We start from the raw sequence: 24968 nt of genomic DNA on the forward strand, positions 1-24968 counted from the left end.
ACTCTATTAGAGTGATCACTTCGTGTTAGACAACGAACAAGGACACGATCGACAAATAAGGGTGAGCGCAAAGGCATATTCGATGGAGGGCAAGGTCGATGGCGGAGAGGAAGACAACGAACAAGGACACGATCGACAAATAAGGGTGAGCGCAAAGGCACATTCGATGGAAGGCAAGAAGGCAAGGACGAGAGTGTGGAGGCAAAGGCAACCATGGCAAGATGATAATCCAACAGAGGTCAAGAAAATAATCTCATATTTCAAAAAATAAAAATTACTATGCAATAAATAAACCAAAAGGGAAATAGAAAAAGTGAATTAATATTGGTGGATCAGAACATAATAGCCCTCGTCCAGCATAATACAGACGTGTATGTCTTGCAAATGAATTATGACTCTGCATCCTTACCGTGATACCCTACCCAACCCTTAAAAAGACATTTAAGAACCGGATGTTGACCGAGAGTTTCCAGTTCTTCGAACTCTGCATCATCCTTACTGGGAACACAATTCACAGCACCATCACACAATCATACCTTGGCTCTTCGAGGAACTACTTGTTGCAACCATTTAGCATCATCCCACCAAGAGGCCACTGTGTAGAAACCGTGGTGAAGCTCATTGGTTCAACAGGAACAACAATTCAGAGAATTGGAAGAACTAAACAGAATACGTCATTTAACTGAACTAGAAATCGACATTTGAGGATGTCAATTACAGTGACCCAAAATATATGGTGTCTCGCGGACCAATGGCTTCATTCCCGAATTCTCCAAACATGTCCTCGTCTAATGCATATCGGCTACCGAAATCAACAGGACTAGAGAATCTGGCATGTTATTATTGCAGGAGCACATGGTCATTGTAGCCCGGATCACCATCATCTTGGTACCTGTAAGTGAGGAATAGTTTGTCAAAGGGATCCAACAAAAGAGCAGTAATATCTGATGTGGCTCGACATCAAAAGCAAAATATTACAATTATAAAAACGATATCAAGCATTGTGCTATTTTGTTTCACAGTCGGACATTTCCTATACCGTGGTACAATGTAGACAACGAGAATTTACTTCTTAAAACGTTAATTAATAGCCCACTGGTTTGTTTGGAAAATCAGACTCGAAGCGTTGCAATCACTAAGTTGGCTTCAAAATGTTGCCATGTTCTTTGGTTGGCACCTCTATCACAACTTTAACAGAACATGACAATCAATCAACTAAAACAATACAATCATCAAAAAGGCTAGTGTGGATATTAGTCTGCGCTCAATGCCAGTGTTGATATATGAAGAGGGTGAAAAAATACTGCATCAGTTGGCACGAGCTAGCATGTGTCCCATGCCAGAAAGGGTTTAGAGTCCAAAATATGACAAGGAAAATATTTATCCTGTGCCAGCCAGCCAGTTCTCAATGGCGGCAAAAGAACCCCAAATAGTTGGGACTTACGGGTTTTTTGTTGTTGTTGTGCCAGCCACTCAATAGAGAGATGTGCCAATTGACATCACTTGGTACTAGGAATATATTAGCACACAGCCATGCCATGAGACAACAATTCTTGGGCTATCATATATTTAGTTCAGATAATGTCCAAAAACTAGTCATTTGAGTAAATCAAGAAGCTAAATTCACCTTAGTGAAGCTCAGTCAGGACCTAATATAACAAGTACAAAGATGTCACAAAATTCAAGTTACCGATTGCTTACTTGCAATGGTAAGCAACAGTCTATAACGAATATAAAGCCATCATTTTAGGTGGTGCCAACAAGCACAGAAGATGCATCCTTGCAAAGTCAACTATGACTACAAACCAGACTACCTCAAAAGTGGTAGCAGCCAACACCTGATAAACTTGTGCACTACAGTACCTCTAACCATAAGAACTACTTTAATCTACTGAATCTCACAGCAACTCCATATTGTTACCTTTGACTATGACACTGAAAAGGCCTACCTGCAATTAAATGACTCCACACAATGTAATAAGACCAATGGAATTAGACCTAAGAGAATTATTAAAAGTAATCTGAATATTAGTGTTTATGAGAATTGAACATGTTTTTCTACAGAATAAAAACTTGTTTAAATTAGTTTAACCATTCCTGTTTCAACCATACAAATTAATCTAACTTGACCTGTAGAAGCCAACTTGACTTCTTCCCTCGAAATAAACATGGTCATAAAAATAGGAACAAAGTAGAGATTAAAAAAGACAAATCTAATGCACGAGACTCCAGTTAATGTGGAATATGAGGAAGGTGTATATATGTGGGATCAAGGGAGGGTGTTTTTAAACTCGAACCCCAATGTCTTGAATAGTAAATGGCCAACTTACTATCACACCAAGGTCTACCCTCCGGCCAACTATTATTGCACAGGGATCTAGGCTCAACCTGATCCCACTAAAAGAGGAAAGATCTCACTCCTCAACTTGATCCCACTAAATAGAGGAAGGTCTTACTCATCTAGGAGAAAGATAAACATAACAAGCAACCTTACTATTGTACCAAGGTCCATCCTTTGACCAAATATTACCAGGGATCTAGACTCAACTTAGAACCCACTAAAAGAGGAAAGGTCTCACTCCTCATCTCACTGAATAGTGGAAAGGTCTCACTCCACTAGGAGAAAGAGATCAGAAAGAGTCAGCATAGGTTTTCTTGGGTTATTAAACATAGTATCAAGTTCAATTATACAAGCTTATGAGAAACAGTAGCATATTATCACGCACAGGAACCGTGCACCTGCAACACCTTCACTAACCGACCGTTGGTCACTTTTGTTTGCTTGTACATATGTTTGGCATCGTGTTTTGCTTTGTTTTTTTATGTTTTTGCTTGAAAATAATGAGTGGGAATAGTTAGTAGGGATGTAGAGCGATCGCTCATCAGAATAGGCAAAATTACCCCAAAATAGCCCAGTTTTCACATGTCATGGCCTATTTTCTATAAGCTATGGTGTGATGTGAAACATCAACCATCTCAGCATCCTAGAACCACCCGAGTGGCATAGGGCTAGATGGAGGTTTGAAGTAGTGTCGAGCGTTGATTGGATTCACAAGTTCGCATGTAAAGTCTACGAGGACTTGCCAACACGCCCAATACCCGATGAGCGATGGTTTGTAAACTTAGGACTTTTCATTTGCCTTCTAAAGTCCTTGTTTTCCTTTTCCACTCTTTTCTCTCTTGCATACCAAGTGTTCTTTGAATTGCTTGTAACGCTACCCTCTTTACAAGACGTCAAGACTTGTCTGCCGCTCGTTTTTTGAACTAATTAATTTGCTCTTTTATAGGTCCTTCAGGACTTGAGTAAGGTTGCAATTAGGCTGATCCTTTATGGATGGATAATGCAAGGGTACCTCACAACTTAGGTAATTACAGCTAAGTTCGTGACATTTGGTATCAAAGGGAGCAAGCAATTCAAGCAAATAATGAAAGTTTACAATCTCGCCATGGCGAAGCACCATGGTGAATCGACCAAGACAAGGCAAGTCGAACAATTGCCCCAAGCAATCATAGATGAGTTGCAAGTGCAAACTCGCTCTCAAGCTATTGGAGTCACTCGAAAGGAGTACGACAGCAAAAATAGTAAGGAGAGGAAGCACAATCTGGCTATTCTTTGCGAGCAGAGGAAGCACAATCTGGAGCACCAATCGAAAAGAGAAGTCATAAGGAGAAGCTTACAACTACTGAAACCGGCCTTGATGTTCTCGAAGCGAGTCTAGAAGAACTCTACCTCGGATAGAGAAGGCTCCATGGGGTAGAGAACTCACAAGAGGTAGAATCTTGGATCGATAAAGTCGAGTCCCGAGTCAGTCGATTGACAGAAGATACCAAAGAATCTATGCAGCACCTACACGATGTCATGGCGAACCTCATGGATAGGATCATGTTGCTCATGAGGGCTCTTAATGTGAGAGGGAACAACACTCGCATTGCTCTACCATAAAACTTAAGGGCACCCAAGTTGCATTATTACGTGGGTGCTAGGGATGCGAAGGAACTCAAGAATTTTCTATTCGATATGGAACAATATTTCCGAGCAACGAGGCCCGATTCTAAAGAAACCAAAGTTTCAAAGGTAATCATATATCTGAATGAGGATGCAAAACTATGGTGGCGAACATAGTAGGAAGAGATCCAACAAGGTCGGTGCCAAATGGATTTATGGGAGGACTTGAAGCAGAAGTTGAGAACTGGGTTCCTACCCCAGAACACTGAGTTCATCACAAGAAGGAAGCTGAGACAACTCAGCCAAAGTACTTCTATTCGAGACTACATAAACCAATTTTCAGCACAGATGTTAGACATACAAGACATGTCTAAGAAGGACAAGTTTAACTTCCACGATAACCTAAAGCCATGGGCACAACAAGAACTGAATCGAAGGAATGTCATCGATTTCGTCGGGCCAATCACAACTACTGAAAGGCTCATCGACTTTGTTTCCTCAAAGGACTCAAGGAAGAAGAAAATCTTCAGGAAATCGCCCAAATATTCCCAACGAAAGGAGTCAGAAACCGAGCAAAAGAAAAAGAGTTCTCGTAAGGTGTCAAGTTCAAAAGGCAATGCCCTAAAACCTGACGGATGCTTCTTATACAGAGGATCGCACATGGTGAGGGAGCGCCCACAAAAGCAAGAACTCATTGCGCTGATAGTATCAATCCATTCCCCCAGATCGGACAATGGGAACTCCCTAGTTCGAATAGTTCAGAATCCAACAACAACGATGAGGAGTCAAACGGACCTCGGATAGGAGCAATGCATTTGTTGAACATGTTGCGGAGTCAGATGGGAAAGAATGTGAAGACAAAGAACAAAAGCAAGAAGCAACAAGCTAATGTATGTGGACATCAAGCTCAATGACCGAGCAACTCGTGTCATGGTGGATACGGGCACTACCCGCAACTTCATCATCAATCGTGAAGGCGACTCAAGCTGAACCTAGAGAAGAGCCCAGGTCAGATAAAGGCTATGAACTCGAAGGCCAAGCATATCTCCGAGTTGGCGAAGGGGGGGGGTCCCAATCAAAATTGGGATGTGAAGCAAAAGCACAAACATGATGGTGTTGCCATTGGACGACTTCCAAGTAATCCTTAGAATGGAGTTCATGCACACGGCCAAGTTGGTCCTAATGTCATTCCTAAACTCCTATGTCTAATGCGAGGCGGCGACCCTTACATGGTTCTTGTTTCTCGAGTAGGAACTAAGGACCCACAACAACTATCGGCATTACAATTGAAGGGAGCGCAAAAAGCACAAAATTGGGATGTGAAGCAAAAGCACAAACATGATGGTGTTGCCATTGGACGACTTCCAAGTAATCCTTAGAATGGAGTTCATGCACACGGCCAAGTTGGTCCTAATGTCATTCCTAAACTCCTATGTCTAATGGGAGGCGACGACCCTTACATGGTTCTTGTTTCTCGAGTAGGAACTAAGGACCCACAACAACTAGCGGCATTACAATTGAAGGGAGCGCAAAAATCCAAATTAACTTTGATTATGCATCAATTATCAAGGCCTAAACAAGGTGACGATGAAGAATAAGTATCTCATCCCACTCATCACAGATTTATTCGACCAATTGGGCAAGACAAATTACTTCTCCAAACTCAACCTTTAGTCGGGATACTGGTAGGGGTGCATTGTTAAAGGCGACAAAGTAAAGACCACCTATGTAACCAGGTGATAGTAATCATCAACTTAGCAACCATACACCGCAATAGCTAAAGAGCTATGATACATATGGAATGAAAATTGACACCCTCCAATGAATTGAAAAAAGACGGATCGTTCAAGATTAAAGTAAGGAAAACTATTCCAATCACTTTATCAATGAAAAATTGATGAAATAATTAGAACAACACTTTGATTCCCTTAAAATGCCACAAACTACGAAGTTTTATAAGTTGAAAGGAAAAGCAAAATTTTTTTTGGGTTTTGAACGCCAAAAGTAGAAAAGCTTAATAAGTTCCAAAGTTTATACAAGAACTTAAAAACAAAACACTCACCAATGTTGAAAGATGATTATACTTCTCAATTGTACAAAGGGAATGAATCCATTAAATACATTAAATGACATTCATATTTCTAATTCATTAATGTAGATCACTCATAAATCTACTTTGAATTGATTTGAATGATTATTCATGAATAAGCCCACAATTCATAATATGGTCCAATATGGTTGAATGGTCTTTATTCTTCAAAATAGACTAAAAATTCATCCTTCTCTCAAAGCTAGACTTTCTCTTCATGATTTGGACTTATTTGAATCATGTTGATCATTTTTGGCTCTTCTTACATCCATAGAACCTTGACCGAGTCTTAACCAGCTTGCTCCTTCCAAATGCCTTCCAATAAACAAATTAAGGCTTCTTTCATCATTTTAGCTTTAACTCTTGTCATTGGTCCTCCATGAATAGTTAAAGGTCTTTGGCAGAATTATGATCAACTTAATGGTTCATATCACCAGGTATGGAACGTTCAAGTTCTTAATGATGCCTTTCGATTTAACCAACACTCCGACCATATTCTACACTCTCATGAATCAATTGTTCAAAAAGCATTTAGATAAGTTCGTGATCATCTACTTGGATGATATCATTGTTTATAGTCAAATGCTTAAGAAGCATGTTAAGTACGTTCGAATAATTTTCAAGATTTCAGGGAGAACACTTTGTTCTTGAAAAGGGAGAAGTGCTACTTTATCTAGACGAAGATTTTATTCTTGAGGCACCGAGTCGACGAAGGATCCATTTGGATAGACAAATCGAAGGTGCGGATTGTGGCAAAGTGGTGAACACCAAAGAATGTACCAAAGCTAAGATCATTCCTTAGTTTCATCAACTATTATCGACGATTTATTTCTAGATACTCGAAACACGTAGCTCTACTAATAGAGCTGCTAAAGAAGGAGCAACCTTAGCGATGGTCAGACAAATATGAAATAACATTTTAAGACCTAAAGGTTGTTGTGTTAGAAAAACCGATACTCAAATTATCAGACTATAGAAAGTCTTTCAAAGTCCACACAAATGCTTTGGACTTTATTATCGGAGTACTTAAGCAGGAGGATCACCCAATGGCCTATGAGAACTGCAAGCTCAACGAGACAAGGCGATGGTATCCGATGCACGAGAAGGAGATGACAACGTTGGTCCACTATCTACAAGTGTTGCGACACTACCTTCTCGAAACGCGATTTGTGCTAAGGACGAACAATATCAAGTTGAGTTACTTCCAAACTCAGAAGCTCTCTCCAAAGCAAGCACAATGGCAGGACTTCTTAACTGAATTTAATATGGTAATGGAGTGCAAGCCCAGAAGAACAAATGTCATAGGTTATACATTGAGCAAGAAAGTGGAGCTAGTGAATGTCGTGCAATTGGAAGGCAAAGGTCAAACAAGTCAGTTATAATCCAACTTTATTTTCAGGATCAAGGATGTACTGTGCAATGATCCCCAGGCAATAACTCAGATGCAGCTAATTAAAGAAGGCGGCATAATGATTTTGAGTTGAGGAGGGAATCGTCTACACCAAAGGGAATGAGTCTATGTTCTTCGAGCGGATAATTTGAGTCATAAACTCTTGAGAGAGTGTCACGATTCCCCTTGGGTAGGACATCCAGCTATTTATCGAACTTTGGCTCTCGTGGAGAAAGCCTTCTATTGGCCAAAGATGCGGACTGATATATAGGAATATGTTCGGACTTGCCTTACTCGCCAATAAGATAAGGTAAAGCAATGGAAGCCGATGGGACTTTTGAAGTCATTGCTCATACTGAAAAGGCCATGAGAGAGCATTTCCTTGAACCTCATATCAAGCTTGCCAGCATCAGGGGACTTGGATCGATACTCGTGGTGGTTAATTGGTTCTAAAAGTATGCGACATTCATTACTACACCTCTACATTACTCTGCGGAGGAGGTAACTAAGCTAATGATGAAGAATGTGGTGAAGTATTTAAGAGTTCTGCACAATATCATCAGCGACTGAGACACATGATTCTTGTGCAATTCTAGACCAAGTTGTTCAAATTGCTGGGATCCAAGTTATACTTTTTCACAAGTGTCCACCCCAAGACGGAAGGCCAAACTAAAAAAATAAATTTGCTTCTTGAGCAATATCTTCAACATCATGTAACTGCCAACAAATGAGATTGGATGAACTTGTTGGACATAGCCCATATCTCCTACAATTTATAGTGAAGCTTTGCATCCAACAAGAGCCCCTTCGAGATCATTACTGGACAACAACCATCAACTTGTCACACCTTGTTATACCGAAAGTAGCCCGTCAACATATCACTTTACAAAAGAATGACATCGAAACGTAGGTATTACCCTAGCATACTTAAAGAAGGCGACCACAAGAGATCAAAGTTGACGACTTGGTGTTGGTGAAGCTCCAACCAGCATCACTCCAGTTCTTTATGCATAAAAATGTACAAGGGACTAGTGCGCAAGTATGAAAGGCCCTTCCCAATTATTAACAAGTTAGACAATGTCCCCTATAAGTTGCAACTATCAACGTGACTCAAAACTCACAATATCTTCCATGCAAGCAACTTGAAAGCCTATCATTCAAATCCGTAATATACTTTCTAGCATGTTTCAACTCGGCTAGCCCCTATTAGAGTCTCTTACGAAAAGCGAAATGAAGCCATTTTAGCATATCATAAAACGAAGTTACCCAACGGAGTAGTGTCGATTAAGAACTTGGTGAAATAACAAAAACTTCCCTGAACAAAATTTAGTTGGGAGCCTGAAGATGCCCTGCGTCATAAAGAAGCAATCATCAAAGCCTACCAGCAAGTATCAACGAGAGCATCGATAGTTTAAGTGGGGGAGAATGTCGCGGACAGTCGTCATGCACCAGCAACAACTTCATCAACGGACCGCTCGTCGCTTTCGTTTGCTTATACATATGTTTAGTAGTGTGTTGCTTTGTTTTATGTGTTTTTGCTTGAAAATTGAGTGGGAATAGTTTGTAGGGTTGCAGAGTAACCGCTCACCATAATGGGCAAAACTACCCAAAATGGCCTAGCTTTCACGTGTCATGACCTATTTTCTATAGGCTATAATGCGATGCAAAATGTCAGCCATCTCAGCACCCTAGAACCACCCGAGTAGCACAGGGTTGGATGAGGGTTTGAGATAGTGTTGGGCATTGATTGGATTCACAATTTCGCACGTAAAGCCTACAGGGACTTGCAAACGCGCCCAACAACTGATGAGCAATCATTTGTAGACTTGCAAAGGCGTCCTTATTTTCTTCTTCCTCTCTTTTCTCTCTTATACACCAAGTATTTGTTGAATTACTTATAAAGTTGTCCTCTTTATGAGACGATGAGACTTGTTTGTCTCTCGTTTTTTGAACTAATCAATTTGTTCTTTTACAGTTCCTTCAAGACCTGAGCGAGGTTGCAATTAGGTTGACCTTTTGCAAATGAATAATGCAAGGGTGCCTCACGACTTAGATGATTCCAAGTAAGTTCATAATAGTACGTAAGATATAAAAGAAACAATAAAAAGAGAAGTTATTCTTGCCCATTTTTCCTAGTAGTATGTTAAGAAATGTCAACCAATTCCAATGATTTCTTGTAGTCTCTTGCATTTGAAATTCATTTATTTTCATATAGGTGCATGACACTCTCTTTAGAGGTTTAACCAAAGTACAACATAGTTATAAGGTTGGAGAATCTCTTTTGCTTATATGGCAAGCCATGTTTTATTGTTTTCCTTTATCTTCAATGCCTCTTTCATACTATATATGGTTATCGAAACCCCACATAAGGAGTGGATGAATAAGGATGGCAGAAGATAAATTAGATGGTAGTTTTTCATCCGAGTCTTTGGCATTCTTCACTTGGATCTCATTGCTTGAGTTGGTAATCTCACCAACCATAAGTGAGCACATTACAAAAATTCCACGAATGTGATTCCTAACAAGCAACATGGACAACTACATATCGAATAATGGATGATTCAAGCATTCTTTTATTTTCAATGTCATCATGGTTCATGGGGTCAGCCAATCCTAGTCTGAAGTCAATTTTGATGGTTCAACAAGTTATTAGCAAGCTAAGTGGATTTTAATTGATTTCTTCTAATTTTGATGGATTTCCAATCATTTGGAGGAAACAAAAAAAAAAGGCTCTTAGCAACCAATCTGATTTGTCGAACAAACAAATTGCTCTTGGCAGACCCTAAACAAATTGCTCATGGCAACCAATTTGTTGAACAAGCAACCATGCATGAACCCTTTTAACCACCATTAAATGCCATCAGATACCATTTCCAACAATGTGAACCCTCTTTTATATGGTCAAATTACCTTGCCAACATCATCCCTCCAATTAGCTAAAAGGATATATAAAATTATTAACAAAGATTTTGCTAATTGTGTGCACATTTAACAAATTGTGAAGCCGACCATGAACCTAACCAATGTCAATGACTTGATAGTCTTTCAAACTACACTACGACTAATTCTTTTCTAATATTATGCAAATTGTTTCATAACGTTCATGATACCTGATGTCATGTTTAGAAATTTTATGATTCTCAAAGCAGTCATAACATGTGGAATCAGATCCTTGCAATTTTGTAGCAATATGCCATGAATCTCTCATACCAGGATAAACAAAAAATGGAATCTGATTATTGCATTTTCTAGGGATATATCCTGATGCTCTCAAGTGGGGCACCACCTTGAACATTTTGAGTTTAGGTTTCCTACAGAAAAACTATACCCTTGGACAGACAACAACCAACAATAGTGCAATACCTTCATATGCTTCGAAGGATCCAAACGGATTGAGAAAGAGCTACCCAGTAAGACAATACTCAAAAACACAAATAAAGAAATTTTTAGGAAAAAGTATTCTTTAGGAAGACTTCCCTTGCAAATTGTAGTCATCCAATCCTTTATGTCAATGGCTGCACAGATATGATATGAAAAGTCGCATGTCTATATTGAAATGTGTATTTCTGGTAAACTTGAAACGGCATTTTTTATTGAACAAGGATTAACAATTATGATCATGAATACAGAATACAAATATTCTTAATTAAAATCTATACTGTATGATTCTATATTATTACTACTATCAAAAAAATTATTTTTCATTAAAAAACTCGACAATCAACAAAACTTTCACAATTTGGGGACATCACTAAAATACATAGTTATCATCGACAAATATCCAAATGCAAATGATTATTATGGTTGTTGTAGTAGGATTGTTCCAAACAAATTTGACATGCAACCATCTTACGACTTAAAAATGAAGAAGAGTTTGGTATATAACCAAGTGGTCTTTGTTCCTAACTTTCTTTCATATCCAGACTCTGTGATTCCTCGTGCTTTTTCATTAGCAAGGTTCTTCTATATCAATTAATCTGTCCATTGGAGAATAATTCTCTCTAGTGACCTTAGGACTTCCCAAGAGCTAATATGATGGCATGATTTCCATCCAAAAGAATCTTTACCAAACATATGAAAAAAGGAGGACTTAGAAAAAAGTCGAAGTACTTTCCACACTTCGCTTTTCTTCTGAACGCTCAACATAAGTCATTGTAACCATAAGTACATTGAAATGATCTAAAGTTGTAAGCATTATAATTTTTTTTATGTCACACTCAAAGTCTCTAACATCACACTTCAGATTGAACCTACTACCTAGAACAAGTTACAGTTCACACTGACCTCGCCCAGTATCATTCCCAACATATTGGCTAGATTTTATTGGCTCATAGCAAAAATAACCTCACTCCAGCTAACAAAACATGGACGGAAATACCAATCTTGAACTGCAAATTCGGGTATATGTTTGAACTTCGCATCATTATTCTGTTCCAGTGAACGAACCTATACCAATGGCCACAAGATATGAGGACCTCCAAATAGGACGCAAAAACAATATGTGCATTGATGCAATATTCAACCGAAATAATACTACACTATTGAAAAGTAACATTTGCCAGCCAACATATTTGTCAACTTGGATAGGAAGAAAAGCATAACTTTTTTTCGGATCAGCAAGTTAGAAGGTAGGGCAGCTGTAATCATGTTCTTCCTCCTCTACGTCTGCGTGCTACATAGTCACCTCTGTCAGGGTAGTAGACACCAGTCTCTTCCAACCAAGAAGCAAGTGGGCTTCCATGAATAGTTCCAACACTACGATATCTGGTTTCCATGTCCACCAACAGTTCATTCTCTCTTTCCCACAAGTCCTTACCCCTCGCCGGAATCAATGACCCAGACCAAGTATTATGCCACAGGAAGGAAAATGCCACCAAAAGCAAAGGAAAGATGAAAAGGAGGGCACCTCTCTCTCTCTCTCTCTCTCTCTCTCTCCTTGTTCTTTGCTTACCCACCCTTACCAAAACAACATGACTAGATCAAGAACCCTAACACCAAGAATCTTGAAAAGAGACAAAGGCGAAGAAGAAGAAGAAGGAGAAGACGAAGAGAAATAATAAGCATCAGTGCACGGACCTTTTTCTCCTCGGACGTCTCCTTCTTCTCGTAGGGGAAGGAAAGATCCCGATGGCTGGCATCAGAGGCCGCATTCCGGAAGGAGACGGAGAGAGCAGGAAGAAACCCTGGTAAGCCCGTCCCTCCTCTTTCTTTGGCTTCTGACTCCGCCTTGGGCTCGCAACTCTGATGCGTGACACAGAGAGAGAGATGGAGAGGGCGTTAGGGAGGATGAGCAAAATAAATACACAGAGAGAGGAGGGGGCAAAGAAAGAGTGTCAGCTGTTACTGCTGCTTTCGAGCCTGTCTCCTCTATTCCTTTTTCTTGTTCTTTTCTCCGCCTTTGTCTTTCTCTCTCTCTCTCTCTCTCTCCCTCTCTCTCTCTGCTCGCTTTTTCTTTTATGTTCTCAAGAAAGGCGAATGCAGAAGGGAGAAGAGAGAGAACGAGAGAGACGGGAATGCCAACGAGGCGGAGAGAGACGACTGTGCGTGCGTGAGGAAGAGGGGAGAGAGATAGAGAGAGGAAAAGAGAGGGGACGGGGGGGGGGGAGAGGATTTTCGAACAGGGAGAACGACGCGCGTGACGCGTGCACCGGGCTGATGCGCTGGCGCTCGCGTGTCATCCAAAGTATCACCCGGATCATCTTCTCGGCTGACAAGGCGGGACCCGAAGATTGTCCCCACAAATCACGTCGCCCGTAAACTTTCATCGGGTGACTCAGTCGAACCACGCAATCAGCATCTTTTGTGCGTTTGGCGTTGGCGAACACTACCTAAGAGAAAGAAAGGTCAAGAGACATGGATGGGAAGGTGACTATGGACGGGGGCTAGAGAGGGAAAAGCTTCAGAGAAGGAAAGGTTAGGAGACATGGATGGAGTAGCAGCAGTGACCATGCATGCCCTAGCTAGCTAGGGGTTGGACACTGAGCGCTCTGCCCCTGCTGCTTTGTCTACTAAAGGATGGCATGGCAGCAGTGGAAGACACAGTCATACTCAGCATGGAGGGTACAGAGTTAATAGTCTTATACAGCTTGTGCTCTGCTAATACCTTGCCTCTGGTACTTTGCTTCTGTAGCAACAGCAACTCTGTAGGACCTCTGCCTGTCTCCTCCACAGTCGAATCTGAATTGCCTAACAAATTGGATCAGCTGCCTGTACCACCTTGGAGCTCAAGGCCTGGATCACCAATTACCATTGCAACTCCATTTGCGTGTGCTGCTCCATCATCATGTACCTTCAACCATGTTACTGACATATCTCACTGCATATCTCTATTGACCTTGAGCTGAGTCAAACAGGTCACCTTTCTATAGGAAAAGCTAAAAGACCAATCGATGCAGCAAATTAGCAGAAAAACAAATATTATTATCGACCTCAACAGCAGGTGTACAGATCTGTCTCTCCCCAGTCATTTGATTCACAATTACTACATCATCTAATTCATCAGTGTAGTCTGGAACACCATATCCAACAGAATCAGAGAAGCGATCTGCTGCTGAACTGATGTAATCAGTATTGCTGTGACCGATTGGTTCATCGGCAGCATCTGCTCTAGCGACTGTAGGTTCCTCCTCACTCATCCTTACCGTGATCCAGTTGTCATCGCATGTCCAATTGGACGCCGGAAAGCCGCCGCTGATCAGCTGTCGGATCCTCTCCTCTGGGCTGTCGAATTGCCGGTCCATCTCCACCTCTTCTTCTTCATCTGCTACGGAGTCCCATAAGCTCTGCTCCAGTGTGCTCCTTGGAGAGACCTTTACCTGACTCGAATCGCTTTCCGTGAAGCGGTTCGGTGGACTCCGCTTCGCCAGGAACGGGTGCTGCAGTAACTGATCCGCCGTCCACCGCTCTCTCGCGTCCCTCCTCAAACACTTGTCGAGGAAGTCCTTGGCCTCCTCCGACAACCACCCTGGGCACTTCGGGACGTCCGTCGTGAAGCCGATGCGGTGCAAGGCGGCGGCCGGGACGTCGACGTCGGGCCAGGGAGGCAGCCCGCTGGCCATTTCGACGACCGTGCACCCGAGCGCCCATATGTCGGCCGGCGCCCCCTGCTCCTCTCCGCGCGCCACCTCCGGCGCCATGAACATCGGCGTGCCCGCGATAGGCCGCACCGTACCGTCGTCCCCAGTGGTCGGCCGTGCACACCCGAGGTCCGCGACCTTGGCGCGCCCGTCCGGCCATATCAGGACGTTCCTGCTCTTGACGTCGCAATGCGCGATGGACTTGGCGTGGAGGTAAGCAAGGCCGCGGAGTATGTCACCGGTGTAGGACCGGATCACGCCCTCTTCCAGGCGGTCGCCGTGCTTCACTATGCATTCAGAGAGCGAACCAAGCGGCGCGTATTCCAAGAACAGGTTGTAGGAGAGCTGGCCGCCCGAGGATTCGGCGGTGACGTCGAAGCCGAGGCAGGACACGATGTTGGGGTGGTGGAGAGAGGAGAGGATACCTTGCTCCCTTTGCAGCGAAGCGTGGAGGGAGAGGTCGGCGGACTTGACGGCGAATAGGTAGCCAGAGGGGAAGGCGGTCGCCAGGAAGACGGTAGCGGTGGAGCCGCGGCCGATGGTCCTGCCGCGGCACCACTGGCTAATGGCCATTAGCTATCCTGGAGAAGAAGAAGATTGCCTTGAACCTTCACCGAACTGCGGAAGGAGGAGTTGGGGATCTCAACAAAGAGCAGAGCCTTTTATACTGCCATGCGAAGGCGGAGAAGGGGAAAGAGAGGGTTGACTTCTGGTCTTTGGTACCGATGTTCGACAAGAAGCAAGAGTCAACGCAAATATAACAAGGAGTCAAACTTTTATGAAATTAAAATTCTGTAATTAATCGAGACATGTCCATTGCATTTTCAAGCACAAGTCCAAACAAGCACAGGGATGCTAATTCGGAGTGGTGTTGAGGTCAGATAGCATTGTCGATTAGGTTCGGAGTTGATGAGATGGTTGACTTGGAATACCACTCGAGCTAGAATTGACTTGTGGCCACTCGGATGCCTCAAAAAGTCAACCCCGGATGTGTATGGATGTTAGGTGAGAGCACAACCGTTGCACCAAAAGGAAACGGAAGTGTTGAGTTCGGAAAGAAGTGGTTGCACCAAAAGAAAGGCTCTATAACTTTAGTGGACTTCTTATTTACTAGAATTATTATTTTTTAATGCAATATTCATCTTCTAATCAAAGCAATTCATGTCAACATCTTAAATTATTCAAAACCTTGAATTTATTATTAAAGATCATGAACTTTATTTGCTAAACCGATCGATATATTCAAACATGTATATGTATTTTCTTACGATATAAAACTCTTTTTAGTGTTGAAAGATCTCACACCCCCAAATTAAAAAATTAAGTCGCGTTTCAATTAAGATATATAAGAGAATAATATGTGAAAAAATAAAGTAAAGGATTTGAAGAAACCAAAGGCATGAATCATTATCTTATATGCTCTTGAAGAATAGAAACAATGATGTATAATAAAATTAAAACAGATATAAGTTAAAAATATAAAAGAATGGTAAAAATGAAGTTTAAAATTATAAGTTTAAAACATGTGGAGTCATGTGAAGAGCAAACTCCAAATTACATGATGAAAGTATTTAAATTAAATAAACATTTTTTATTTTAAAATTCTAACAAAGAAAATTTAAAATTGAACATGAAAACAAACTCAAAAGTCATGGTTAGGCAACTTATTAGCCATGTCAGTGAGGGCAGAGAACACAAAGAACAAGAGAATTGATTGCTTTTGCTTTAGCAAAAGTTGACTTTGGCTACAGAAGAATAAAGAACAGATGTTTGAAAGAACTCCCTCCAATGGAAGAATCCAAGTCAGAGCTGAAAGAGAATTAAGATTAACAATAAAACCAGTCCCAATAAGTAGCAGAACTTTTATGTTAAGATACAATACATACTAATCATATAAAAACACATTATAAAGCTACTGATCATGGGTTTTACACCACCATTGGAATAACAAAGCCAACATATCATCAAACATTACTTATGATCTCAATTATTATTAGTACATCTAAAATAAATAAAACTCAGTTATTATTAGTACATCTATTAAACTTTTTATAAATTAATGTGAGCCTAAATTATATGTATTTCACTTAAGAACTTGATATTTTTGTTGACGCTTATGATACGAAGTCAATAATAATTTTACGTCCATTAATGATGTTACTTTAATCATATCCGATGTAATAGGAAAAGTTTTGCATGATTATGATCTTAAGTATGGATGATTCCTCGTTATCTTATTTATTTATAATAACATATTTTTATGCATCAATAAAATTTATATTTAAAAAAATATTATTTTACTAACTTGAATGTTTCTTACTATTCATATCATTTATCTCCTTATTATACTTTAAGAAAAATAATTATGCATATTAAAATGCAACATCCGTCTTAAGAATTTGACAACTATTACATACATAAAAGGTAGACAAAAGGTGCTTTGAACTTTTTCGCCCAAGATATATGCATCGCACATGAAGGATGTTAGTGCATCGAGCATTTTAATGCATGTCTTAGGTAAAAGTATCATATACGAATAAATACTTTACACGATTAAGATACATCGGATGATTTGATAATCATATATTGTACGAACGTATCATGACCAAAGAAATACTTTACCGGAGTGAGTAAGAAACCACTTTGGTCGCAAAGCTCATCTTTATGTTTGGACACAAATATATATTTTATATATATATATATATATATATATTTATATTATTAATATTAATATATACAGAAATATTTCGATTATTCATAATTAAAAATTGATTTATAATTAAACTTGCAACATTTTTGTAATTTAATTTTATTTTATTTTATCACTGTGTACTCATCATAAATGAAATAGAAGGAAAATATACATTGAAGAACGAATAAACGGTTGCACTTCTCTAAAACAGCAGGGAGATGAAACGAACATTAAAGTAAGAAGTGCTTCTTCTTCCTCCCAACCCGCCTTCTGTTTCTTTCTGCTTCCTTCGATTCCCATCTGTAGCAGCAGTGGAAGGTGAAAGGAAAAGAGTAAGACAAAAAAAGGAGGAGGCCGACAACAAAACGCCGCCACCGGCATCAGTACTCTCGGTAGGGCCCTTCCCCAGCCTCAATCTGCTCTCCCGGACTCCAATTCGGTCCTGTCTTCTCCAAAGTTTCCCATTCCCAATCCACGCGGCCACCGTTTAAACCCTTCAATCCTCCATAAACCCACTTTTCCTCAATGTTAATCCTGTTTTCGAGACAAAAGTTTGATTTTTGGGATAAAATCTTTACGTACAGGGACGGATTTTTTGAATTCAACAAGGAAAGAAGAAGTTGACTGCTACGGGTTGAATTTAGCCGTACATTCATCGATTACATCGTTATGCCATCGGGTCCGAAGAAGAGGAAGGCGGCCAGGCGCAAGAAGGAGATGGCTCTCCGCCCTGCAAATCCTGCTGCTCCTCCTCGGGGTAGTTCTTTCGCCTTTCTGTCTCCTTTTATAGATGAATGTATGCGTCTCTCTGTTTTCCTACTTGAACTCGTTTGTGCTCGATGTTTCTTCAGATAGTGAGCAACACGATGATCCGGTGCCCGTTGAGGACAACAAGGAGAACGACGGTGGATCCCCCGCATCTTCCTCCTCATCTTTAAGTCGGGAGAACCACCGTTTTCGATCTGCCGAAGCGTTGTTAGGGTCTGAAGCTGTTGAGTTTGTTAGCAGAGCAGAAGATGCGGAGAGCGGTAAAGGAGCAACCTTGGCCGAGGAAGATGACGAGGGGTCTGTTGTTGTGGGAAATGATTTAGCTTTTACGAATGCGGCTGAGTCCATCGCTGGATCAGAAGATTCGGCTTTAGAATTCGCTGAATCTGAAAAGGAAGATGAGAAACCTGCCGAGGAGACGGCTGTTGACGTCGAAAATATTGTTGCTATGACTGAAGAGCGGGGGCCGACTGATGAGGTTGCTGCTAAGTGTTTTGAGGAGACTTCGGGCGAAGCCGCAGCGAAAGTAGTGCCGCTTCGTGATGCGGATGAGGCCCTCGAACAGCTCGGCGAGGAGAATCATGAAGCCCGCAGTGTTGATGGGAAAACTGAGACTTTGCCGACCGCTGAGGTGCTATAGTTGGTCCTTCATGGTGCATCTTTCGTCTAACTAAATTAGTGTTCTAACCAGGAATGCCTTGAATGTATGTAGGTTGAGCTCCCTGCTACACCTTTGCATCACGCAACCTGGTGGAATTGCTGCGGCTTGCTTGATGTTTTTGCAGGTTCTAGGAGATAGATTCAGGTAAATATTCTAGTCAGAGAACTCGGTAGAGAGTGGCTCTTTGGCCAGAATTCATCTTGTGCTCTGCAGGTCAAATTTCTTATATCTATGTAATCCTGCAATTGTATTGCATTGGTAAACTTGTTCTCTACCTGTAGCAAACGTGATTTTGCATGCTTATTGCTTCAACTGTACATGGATGTTCAACTTATGTTTGCATTTTCAAATCTAATATTTGGAAAAGCCTTAAAAATGAAGTCAAGTTACAACGATTTTGGTGAAAGTTTGTCAGATCCTGATTAGAGTTAAATGTTATTTTCAGGACTGCTGAAATGAGAATAGGCATAAATGAATTGAATGAGCAATTGCCTTAACCGGACACATGTACTTTAACAAAATTGATATCTGAGAAGGATGTGGGTGATAACAACTATAGGTCAGTGGATTGAAATGTTGAGAAATATGGAGTATAATTTCAGAGCAAGTTGCTTTGGAACTAAATAAGGATAAATGTGGAGATTGTCATCCAACTTAGATTAAGAGCAGACAAATATTAAATAAGATTATGATGGTCATATTAGTCTATGCTACAGGAAATTGGTTATCAGCAATGTGATAATTTAGAATTTATGAGGATGGATGAATTGGAATATTACATGTGCAGATACCTCTAATTGAATGAAGCTTCCTGGAGAAGGATTTTCACTTAGCCTTCCAACATCCAACATCCATTTTGACTGTTGAATGTTTTGTGTAATACTTCACAAATGCTTATGATTTGGGAAAATCATTCCGAGAAAGGACTTACCTATGCCAAATGACAATCTTTGCAAAGATTAGATGGTTAAGATACTGGTACCCTTAGCCACCTTAGTTCCATGAGAGCTTTCCTAATGGCGGAAATCTTAAAAGGTAATGTTAGATCTGTCGCACTGATAAATTGTAGAGTTACCTGGGGATGATTATTCATCCAGAGTGCATTAGCCTTAATATCTACCGAGTTGTTATGTTATATATGCAATATTTGTTGCATAGTACTTCTGAGTTTGAGATAGTCTCGGTTATGATTGAATTTATATCACACATGAGGATAGCAATGATCAACCATAATTTAACAATTTCAGGCAAGTAGAGGTCACATTGACCTGAGCAAAACCAACAAAATTTAACAAGTAAATGTCAACAATTACAGAACCTCTGTGATATTGTATTAGTTATAGCGACCTGATTGGGGGCTTTAGATAGGATACTTAGCTATCCCACCATCCATTTATGTTTTCTGAGGAAAATTTCAGCTAAATTTCTGTCTGTGTGCGGGAGATAAACTTTTAGAATTTATTTCTCTAATTTGTGGTCTGCTCTTTGTTTCTTAATTTGCATGGTTTCCTTTTTTTTTTTTGGTTATGCTCAATATTGTAGATGGTAGTACTATTTCTTACTGTAAATCTTAATAGTTTTTTGGCCACATTATCCCTCTAAATCCCTTTCTGTATCTCTTCTCATACAAAAAGAAAAATCCTTGCTCTTCTTTTGAGGTTAATCCTGGTGAAAGTGCCTCACACAGAAACTTGATTATAGAGTTTTTAAAAATAATTCAGATATCAAACTTGTTTGTAAATAAGGACTTCCAAATGCTGAACTTGCGTTTGATTTCTAGGTATTTTTGCAAAAAAATTATCTCCTTGCAGGGAACTGTTGTGCAATATGTCACTTACTACTTTATATCAATGTGGTTTTCTTTTGTTTTTATTTTTTAATATAGGTCACTGTCATTTCTAATGGAAGCAGCAAATGGAGTATCTTCATATACAAGATTGTTTAATAGAAGATGCATAATTTGTAATTGGAACTAGCAATCTTTACTCTTTGGAATTCAATTTTAACTGTTTAAAAAATATGTTGATCCACTAAAACTAATTAATATATCATCAAACATTCAACTAAACTAAGACTGGTGAGCAGAATAACCTGTACTCTGTCTCATTGTTTATTAGTGAATCTGCAATCTCAAGGCTGCATCTTTCTCCTCTTCAAATCGTTTGCATCTTTTAACTTCTTAGAAACTGACTCTGAATTTACTGTTTATTCAGTAGATGAAGATGTAGGAATTTCTTTTGTGTGTGTGTGTGTGTGTGTGTGTGTGGTTATATCAATCAATATTGGAAGTACTGGGCATCTCATTTTCTTGATTTCTTCATCACATTTATGTTTAGCTTTGGTAATGTAGCACCCTGCAAAGCTCTCCTGGTTTTTATCTGCTGAAGCAAATGTGCTTCCTGATTTCTTTTGAATAGGAAGTCTGTGTGCCATTTGATTTTAGTAAGAATCTTATTATTCTTTGCCAATATAACAATTTAAGTGTTAAAGCCCTTAAAGATCTCTTGTTTAGAGATAATGCTTGCTCTGTTTTGCAGCTTGATCCCATTTTTTCCTTTTGCTTTTCTGTATGGTAGGTCTTGTTGTTACCACCCACTCATGGTCTAATATCTTGCAATTTTGAGATGCAGAATCAGATGGATGCTTTAGTTCCTCCACAAAGATTAACAGGACTCATCAAGACTGGTTGCAGTATTATAGTTTTAGTAGTTAGATTAAACTAGTACTGATTGTTGGTTCTTGTGAGATCTTGACAAGCAAATCAGTGATAGTGGTCATTATCTTTTCTCCTTCATGTAAGATCAAAACTTGCATGCTTGTGGATTTATTTTGAGAAACTTTGTCACTCCCGAAAAAGAAGTTTTGGGGCCAAGTATACATCAAACACAAGATTAACTTGGCATTTTGCAGGAGATTTAGATAGTCCCATGTTATCACTTACAATTTGAATGTCTGTATGCAACTCATTTTGGATGAAGGAGACATCAATGGCCTTTTTGCGTGTGAAGCCAACACCAAACCTCTTCTGCATGGTTGCATCCTACCCATTATGTTGCCATCCCTCTCTGCAAGTGGAAGAACAGCCAATGCCATTCACCTACTGGTCACTCTCTGCTCCTCCCTGATGACACCAGTGGATAAGTTGGAAGAGATAACAAGAGATATCTTTTTGAGTTGCAGACAAAGGAGAGAGAACAAACAGGAGGGCAAGATTAGGCAACAACATTGCACATATGAACAAACATGCCAGCTTCAAAAACATGTACTATATCTCAGTGCCAACAAAACATGGTTCATTTGACTGTTTGAGACACCACACATGATTCTTATTGCCCACCTCTTTGTTTTCTTCCATCCACACTTGCCAGAGAATAGAGACAAGTGCAGTTCAGTGTGGAGGCAGGACACAGGGTGGTGGTGGTGCCTCATCTGTCTTGAATGATGCCTTACCACCACAACTTGCACATTTTCCTCCCATTCATATTTACTTCGTTGAGATACCAATCTGCTACTGGAATTCTTATGACTTGATATCTCTCTGATTCTACTTCCTGAATTATGTCTTAAGAGGGAAACTCTTTGGAAAGAATTGATTGGAATGCACTCTATATGATCAACATAGGAGAATATTTTGCCATAAGTTGTGCCTTTCTAGCAATACATTGAGTAATATTGGACCACAAGTTAGTAATAATATTAGAAGTGGGACTCATTAATTTTCTTGAGCCTATATTACTCACCTAAAATGCCTAATCCATCTAGTTTTTATAAATCAATTCAAATTTTCTCTCACTTGATACTAGACTTACATATTATTGGATCATTTTCTTAAATTTTCAAAGATGATGTAGTTTCTCACAAACCTGATCATAGAGAACCACCATATGCAAAAATTTTCATGGGTGATTTAGTTCGCTAAATAGAATGTCTTATTTTTCTTAAGGATGTGCCAGAAGATTCCTGGAAGAATGCATGAAACACAAGGGTCATAGTGCTTCAATAATTATCATTAGTGGAAGTTCTATAAAAAGAAAATATAAAGATCTTATCTACTTTATGACTTTTTTTTGTTTACAAAGAGTAAATGACGAACGTAAAATTCGAGCTCAGAACCTTACGATATACTATCAAAGTTTTTATCAACTAAACTAGATAGCACCTTCTTCTACTTTATAAGTTGTGTGATGGGGAAATCCATTGCACTATACACATCAAATGATCCATCTTCTATTTACAATTCCATCATGTTGAATTGTCATACCGCGTGATTTATATTTCTACCTTGTCATTTAGAGTTCTTGGGGTGTCATGTCAGTGTCAGTGTCATGACGGAAGCTAAATATAATTTTCTTTTATGAAAGTTCATGTGCCAAACAAATGGTGAATTCAACTGTGTTTTTCTGATCTATTTTGCCATGACAAAAGTCTCAGTTGCGTCATCAAATAGACCCAACTTATAATTTAATTCTCACATGAATTTAGAATGCTTGTTTTGATTCCACGGAAACCTTAACAGCATGCACAACACAGATAGATCCATGCAGATACAATGGCAGAACAAACGTGGATCAGTCCTCCTTTGTCCCATCCGATTCCATACAAGCATTCTAAATTGCATGATTAATCAACAAAAATATTCCTTACAAAATAATTATTATATCGATCCACAGAACATTATATCACATATTTCGAATCATAATAAATGCGTTAATTCAGTGGCGTTCTTATTATACACAGCAACAGTCTCCAACGTGCAACACTTGGTTACGTAAATGGTCGTCTTCCCGTCGGTCTTTAGCTTGGCGCTGACCACATGGATGTTTGGTGAACGTATGAACTCGACATGCTTTCTTCGTTCAGTTCAAAGAATGGAGCAGTGCAGGGTAACGGAATCTAACCCCGAATTCAACTGGTCACTATAGATCACATGGGAGATTCCATCGAGCTTTCCAGCGTCCATAAATAGCCATCCACCGCCTCCTCCTTCCTCCCAAATGGTATGAAGTAGGAGACGAGCTTCTATCTGTCGGTAGCTTTCGATGGAGAACAAGGAGCAACAGCTCTCCATCTCCATTCCTGTCATCTCCGCTAGGACTAGCGGAGATGTCGATCTAGATCCTTGTAGCCTTTCTCCCAAGGTGTCGATTCTCACTGGATTCCATGCCGGGTACTTCCGCATTAGCCTGTCGCTGTGCGGCCAGGCTCTGCTGTGGAAGACCCTGAGCGAGCCGGGCACCGACGCCCGTGCGCTTCGGCACGTCGTCAGGATGCTCCCCTCCGCCGCCTTCGTCCTCCTCTGGTCCGTAGCGCTCGCCTCGCTCGTCCTGCTCTGCGCCCTCTACGCCTGCCGTTGCCTCTTCAAGTTCCGGCACGTGCAGGCCGAGTTCTTGCACCACGTGGGCGTGAACTACCTCTTCGCGCCTTGGATCTCGTGGCTGCTCCTCCTGCAGTCCGCTTTCTTCCTCCGACCCGGCAGCAGCGCGGCCTACGACGCGCTTTGGTGGGTGTTCTCGGTGCCCATTGTGGTGCTGGACCTCAAGATATACGGCCAGTGGTTCACCAAAGGGAAGCGGTTCCTCTCGGCGGTGGCCAACCCCACGAGCCAGATGACGGTGATCGCGAACCTGGTCGGGGCGAGGGCGGCCGCGAAGATGGGCCGGGAGGAGGTGGCGACGTGCATGTTCGCGGTCGGGATAGCGCACTACCTCGTGCTATTCGTAACGCTGTACCAGAGGTTTGAAGGGAGCAACAGCCTGCCGGCGATGCTCCGCCCGGTCTTCTTCCTATTCATCGCCGCGTCTAGCACGGCCAGCTTGGCTTGGAGTTCCATATCCGGCTCGTTCGATACTGCATCGAAGATGCTGTTCTATCTCTCGCTCTTCCTCCTCGCCTCCCTGGTAACGACACACATGAATCCTTTTCTTCCCTTCCCTTTCTTCTATCTCTCCGTTATCTTTCTTCAGATAATTAAGCATTCGAATGATTGATTGATATCCTTTGCATGAATAGAAACCCTATCACTGTCTTATGTTCTCTCTAATCAATGACGCTAAACAACACAGGATCGAAAGTTGCAATTTGACTCATCTGCTTGGCTTAACTACTGGTGGGTAGGACAGTAGAAACAAACGAAAAAGAATGGGGAATAATCATCATGCCCATGCTCTCCATCTCAGAGCAAACTCAAATCTAAAGTGAAAGCCAGCTGAACATACGATCTAACCAAAGAAAAGGAACATAGTAGCACAAACTGAGCATCCTCTGCATACGTCTTGTCTGATTGTTTTGAAGTGGATGTTTCGACAGGTCTCGAGGCCGGCGTTGTTCAGGCGATCGATGAGGCGGT

General features: G+C 40.7%; 3 protein-coding genes and 1 long non-coding RNA gene across 4 annotated transcripts in view; 2 read left to right on the forward strand and 2 right to left on the reverse strand.

The window, feature by feature from the left end:
- Positions 1-289: 289 nt before the first annotated feature.
- Positions 290-12982, reverse strand: LOC135594353 (uncharacterized). The gene is made up of 3 exons (XR_010480071.1): positions 12770-12982; positions 12502-12666; positions 290-892 (listed from the first exon to the last, which is right to left on the reverse strand). It is a non-coding gene; the product is annotated as an uncharacterized LOC135594353 (long non-coding RNA).
- Positions 12983-13516: 534 nt separating this feature from the next.
- Positions 13517-15207, reverse strand: LOC135594352 (mitogen-activated protein kinase kinase kinase 18-like). Its single transcript, XM_065084740.1, has one exon. It carries the CDS (start codon positions 15072-15074, stop codon positions 13800-13802), a length of 1275 nt encoding a protein of 424 aa, XP_064940812.1. The 5' UTR covers positions 15075-15207; the 3' UTR covers positions 13517-13799.
- Positions 15208-17672: 2465 nt separating this feature from the next.
- On the forward strand, positions 17673-19447 carry LOC135594354 (uncharacterized). The gene is made up of 3 exons (XM_065084741.1): positions 17673-17950; positions 18045-18592; positions 18674-19447. Exons 1-3 carry the CDS (start codon positions 17863-17865, stop codon positions 18758-18760), a joined length of 723 nt encoding a protein of 240 aa, XP_064940813.1. The 5' UTR covers positions 17673-17862; the 3' UTR covers positions 18761-19447.
- Positions 19448-23636: 4189 nt separating this feature from the next.
- The window catches only part of LOC135594126 (S-type anion channel SLAH1-like), a 1571-nt gene continuing 239 nt past the window's right edge, over positions 23637-24968 (forward strand). Inside the window, exons 1-2 of the mRNA XM_065084542.1 lie at positions 23637-24519; positions 24929-24968. The exon at positions 24929-24968 is cut by the window's right edge and continues 239 nt beyond it. Coding sequence (XP_064940614.1) covers positions 23662-24519; positions 24929-24968 — 898 coding nt within the window. The 5' untranslated portion in view covers positions 23637-23661. The remainder of the gene's footprint in view (positions 24520-24928) is intronic.

Source organism: Musa acuminata, chromosome BXJ1-9 (assembly GCF_036884655.1).
Source record: "Musa acuminata AAA Group cultivar baxijiao chromosome BXJ1-9, Cavendish_Baxijiao_AAA, whole genome shotgun sequence".
Lineage (NCBI taxonomy): Eukaryota > Viridiplantae > Streptophyta > Magnoliopsida > Zingiberales > Musaceae > Musa > Musa acuminata.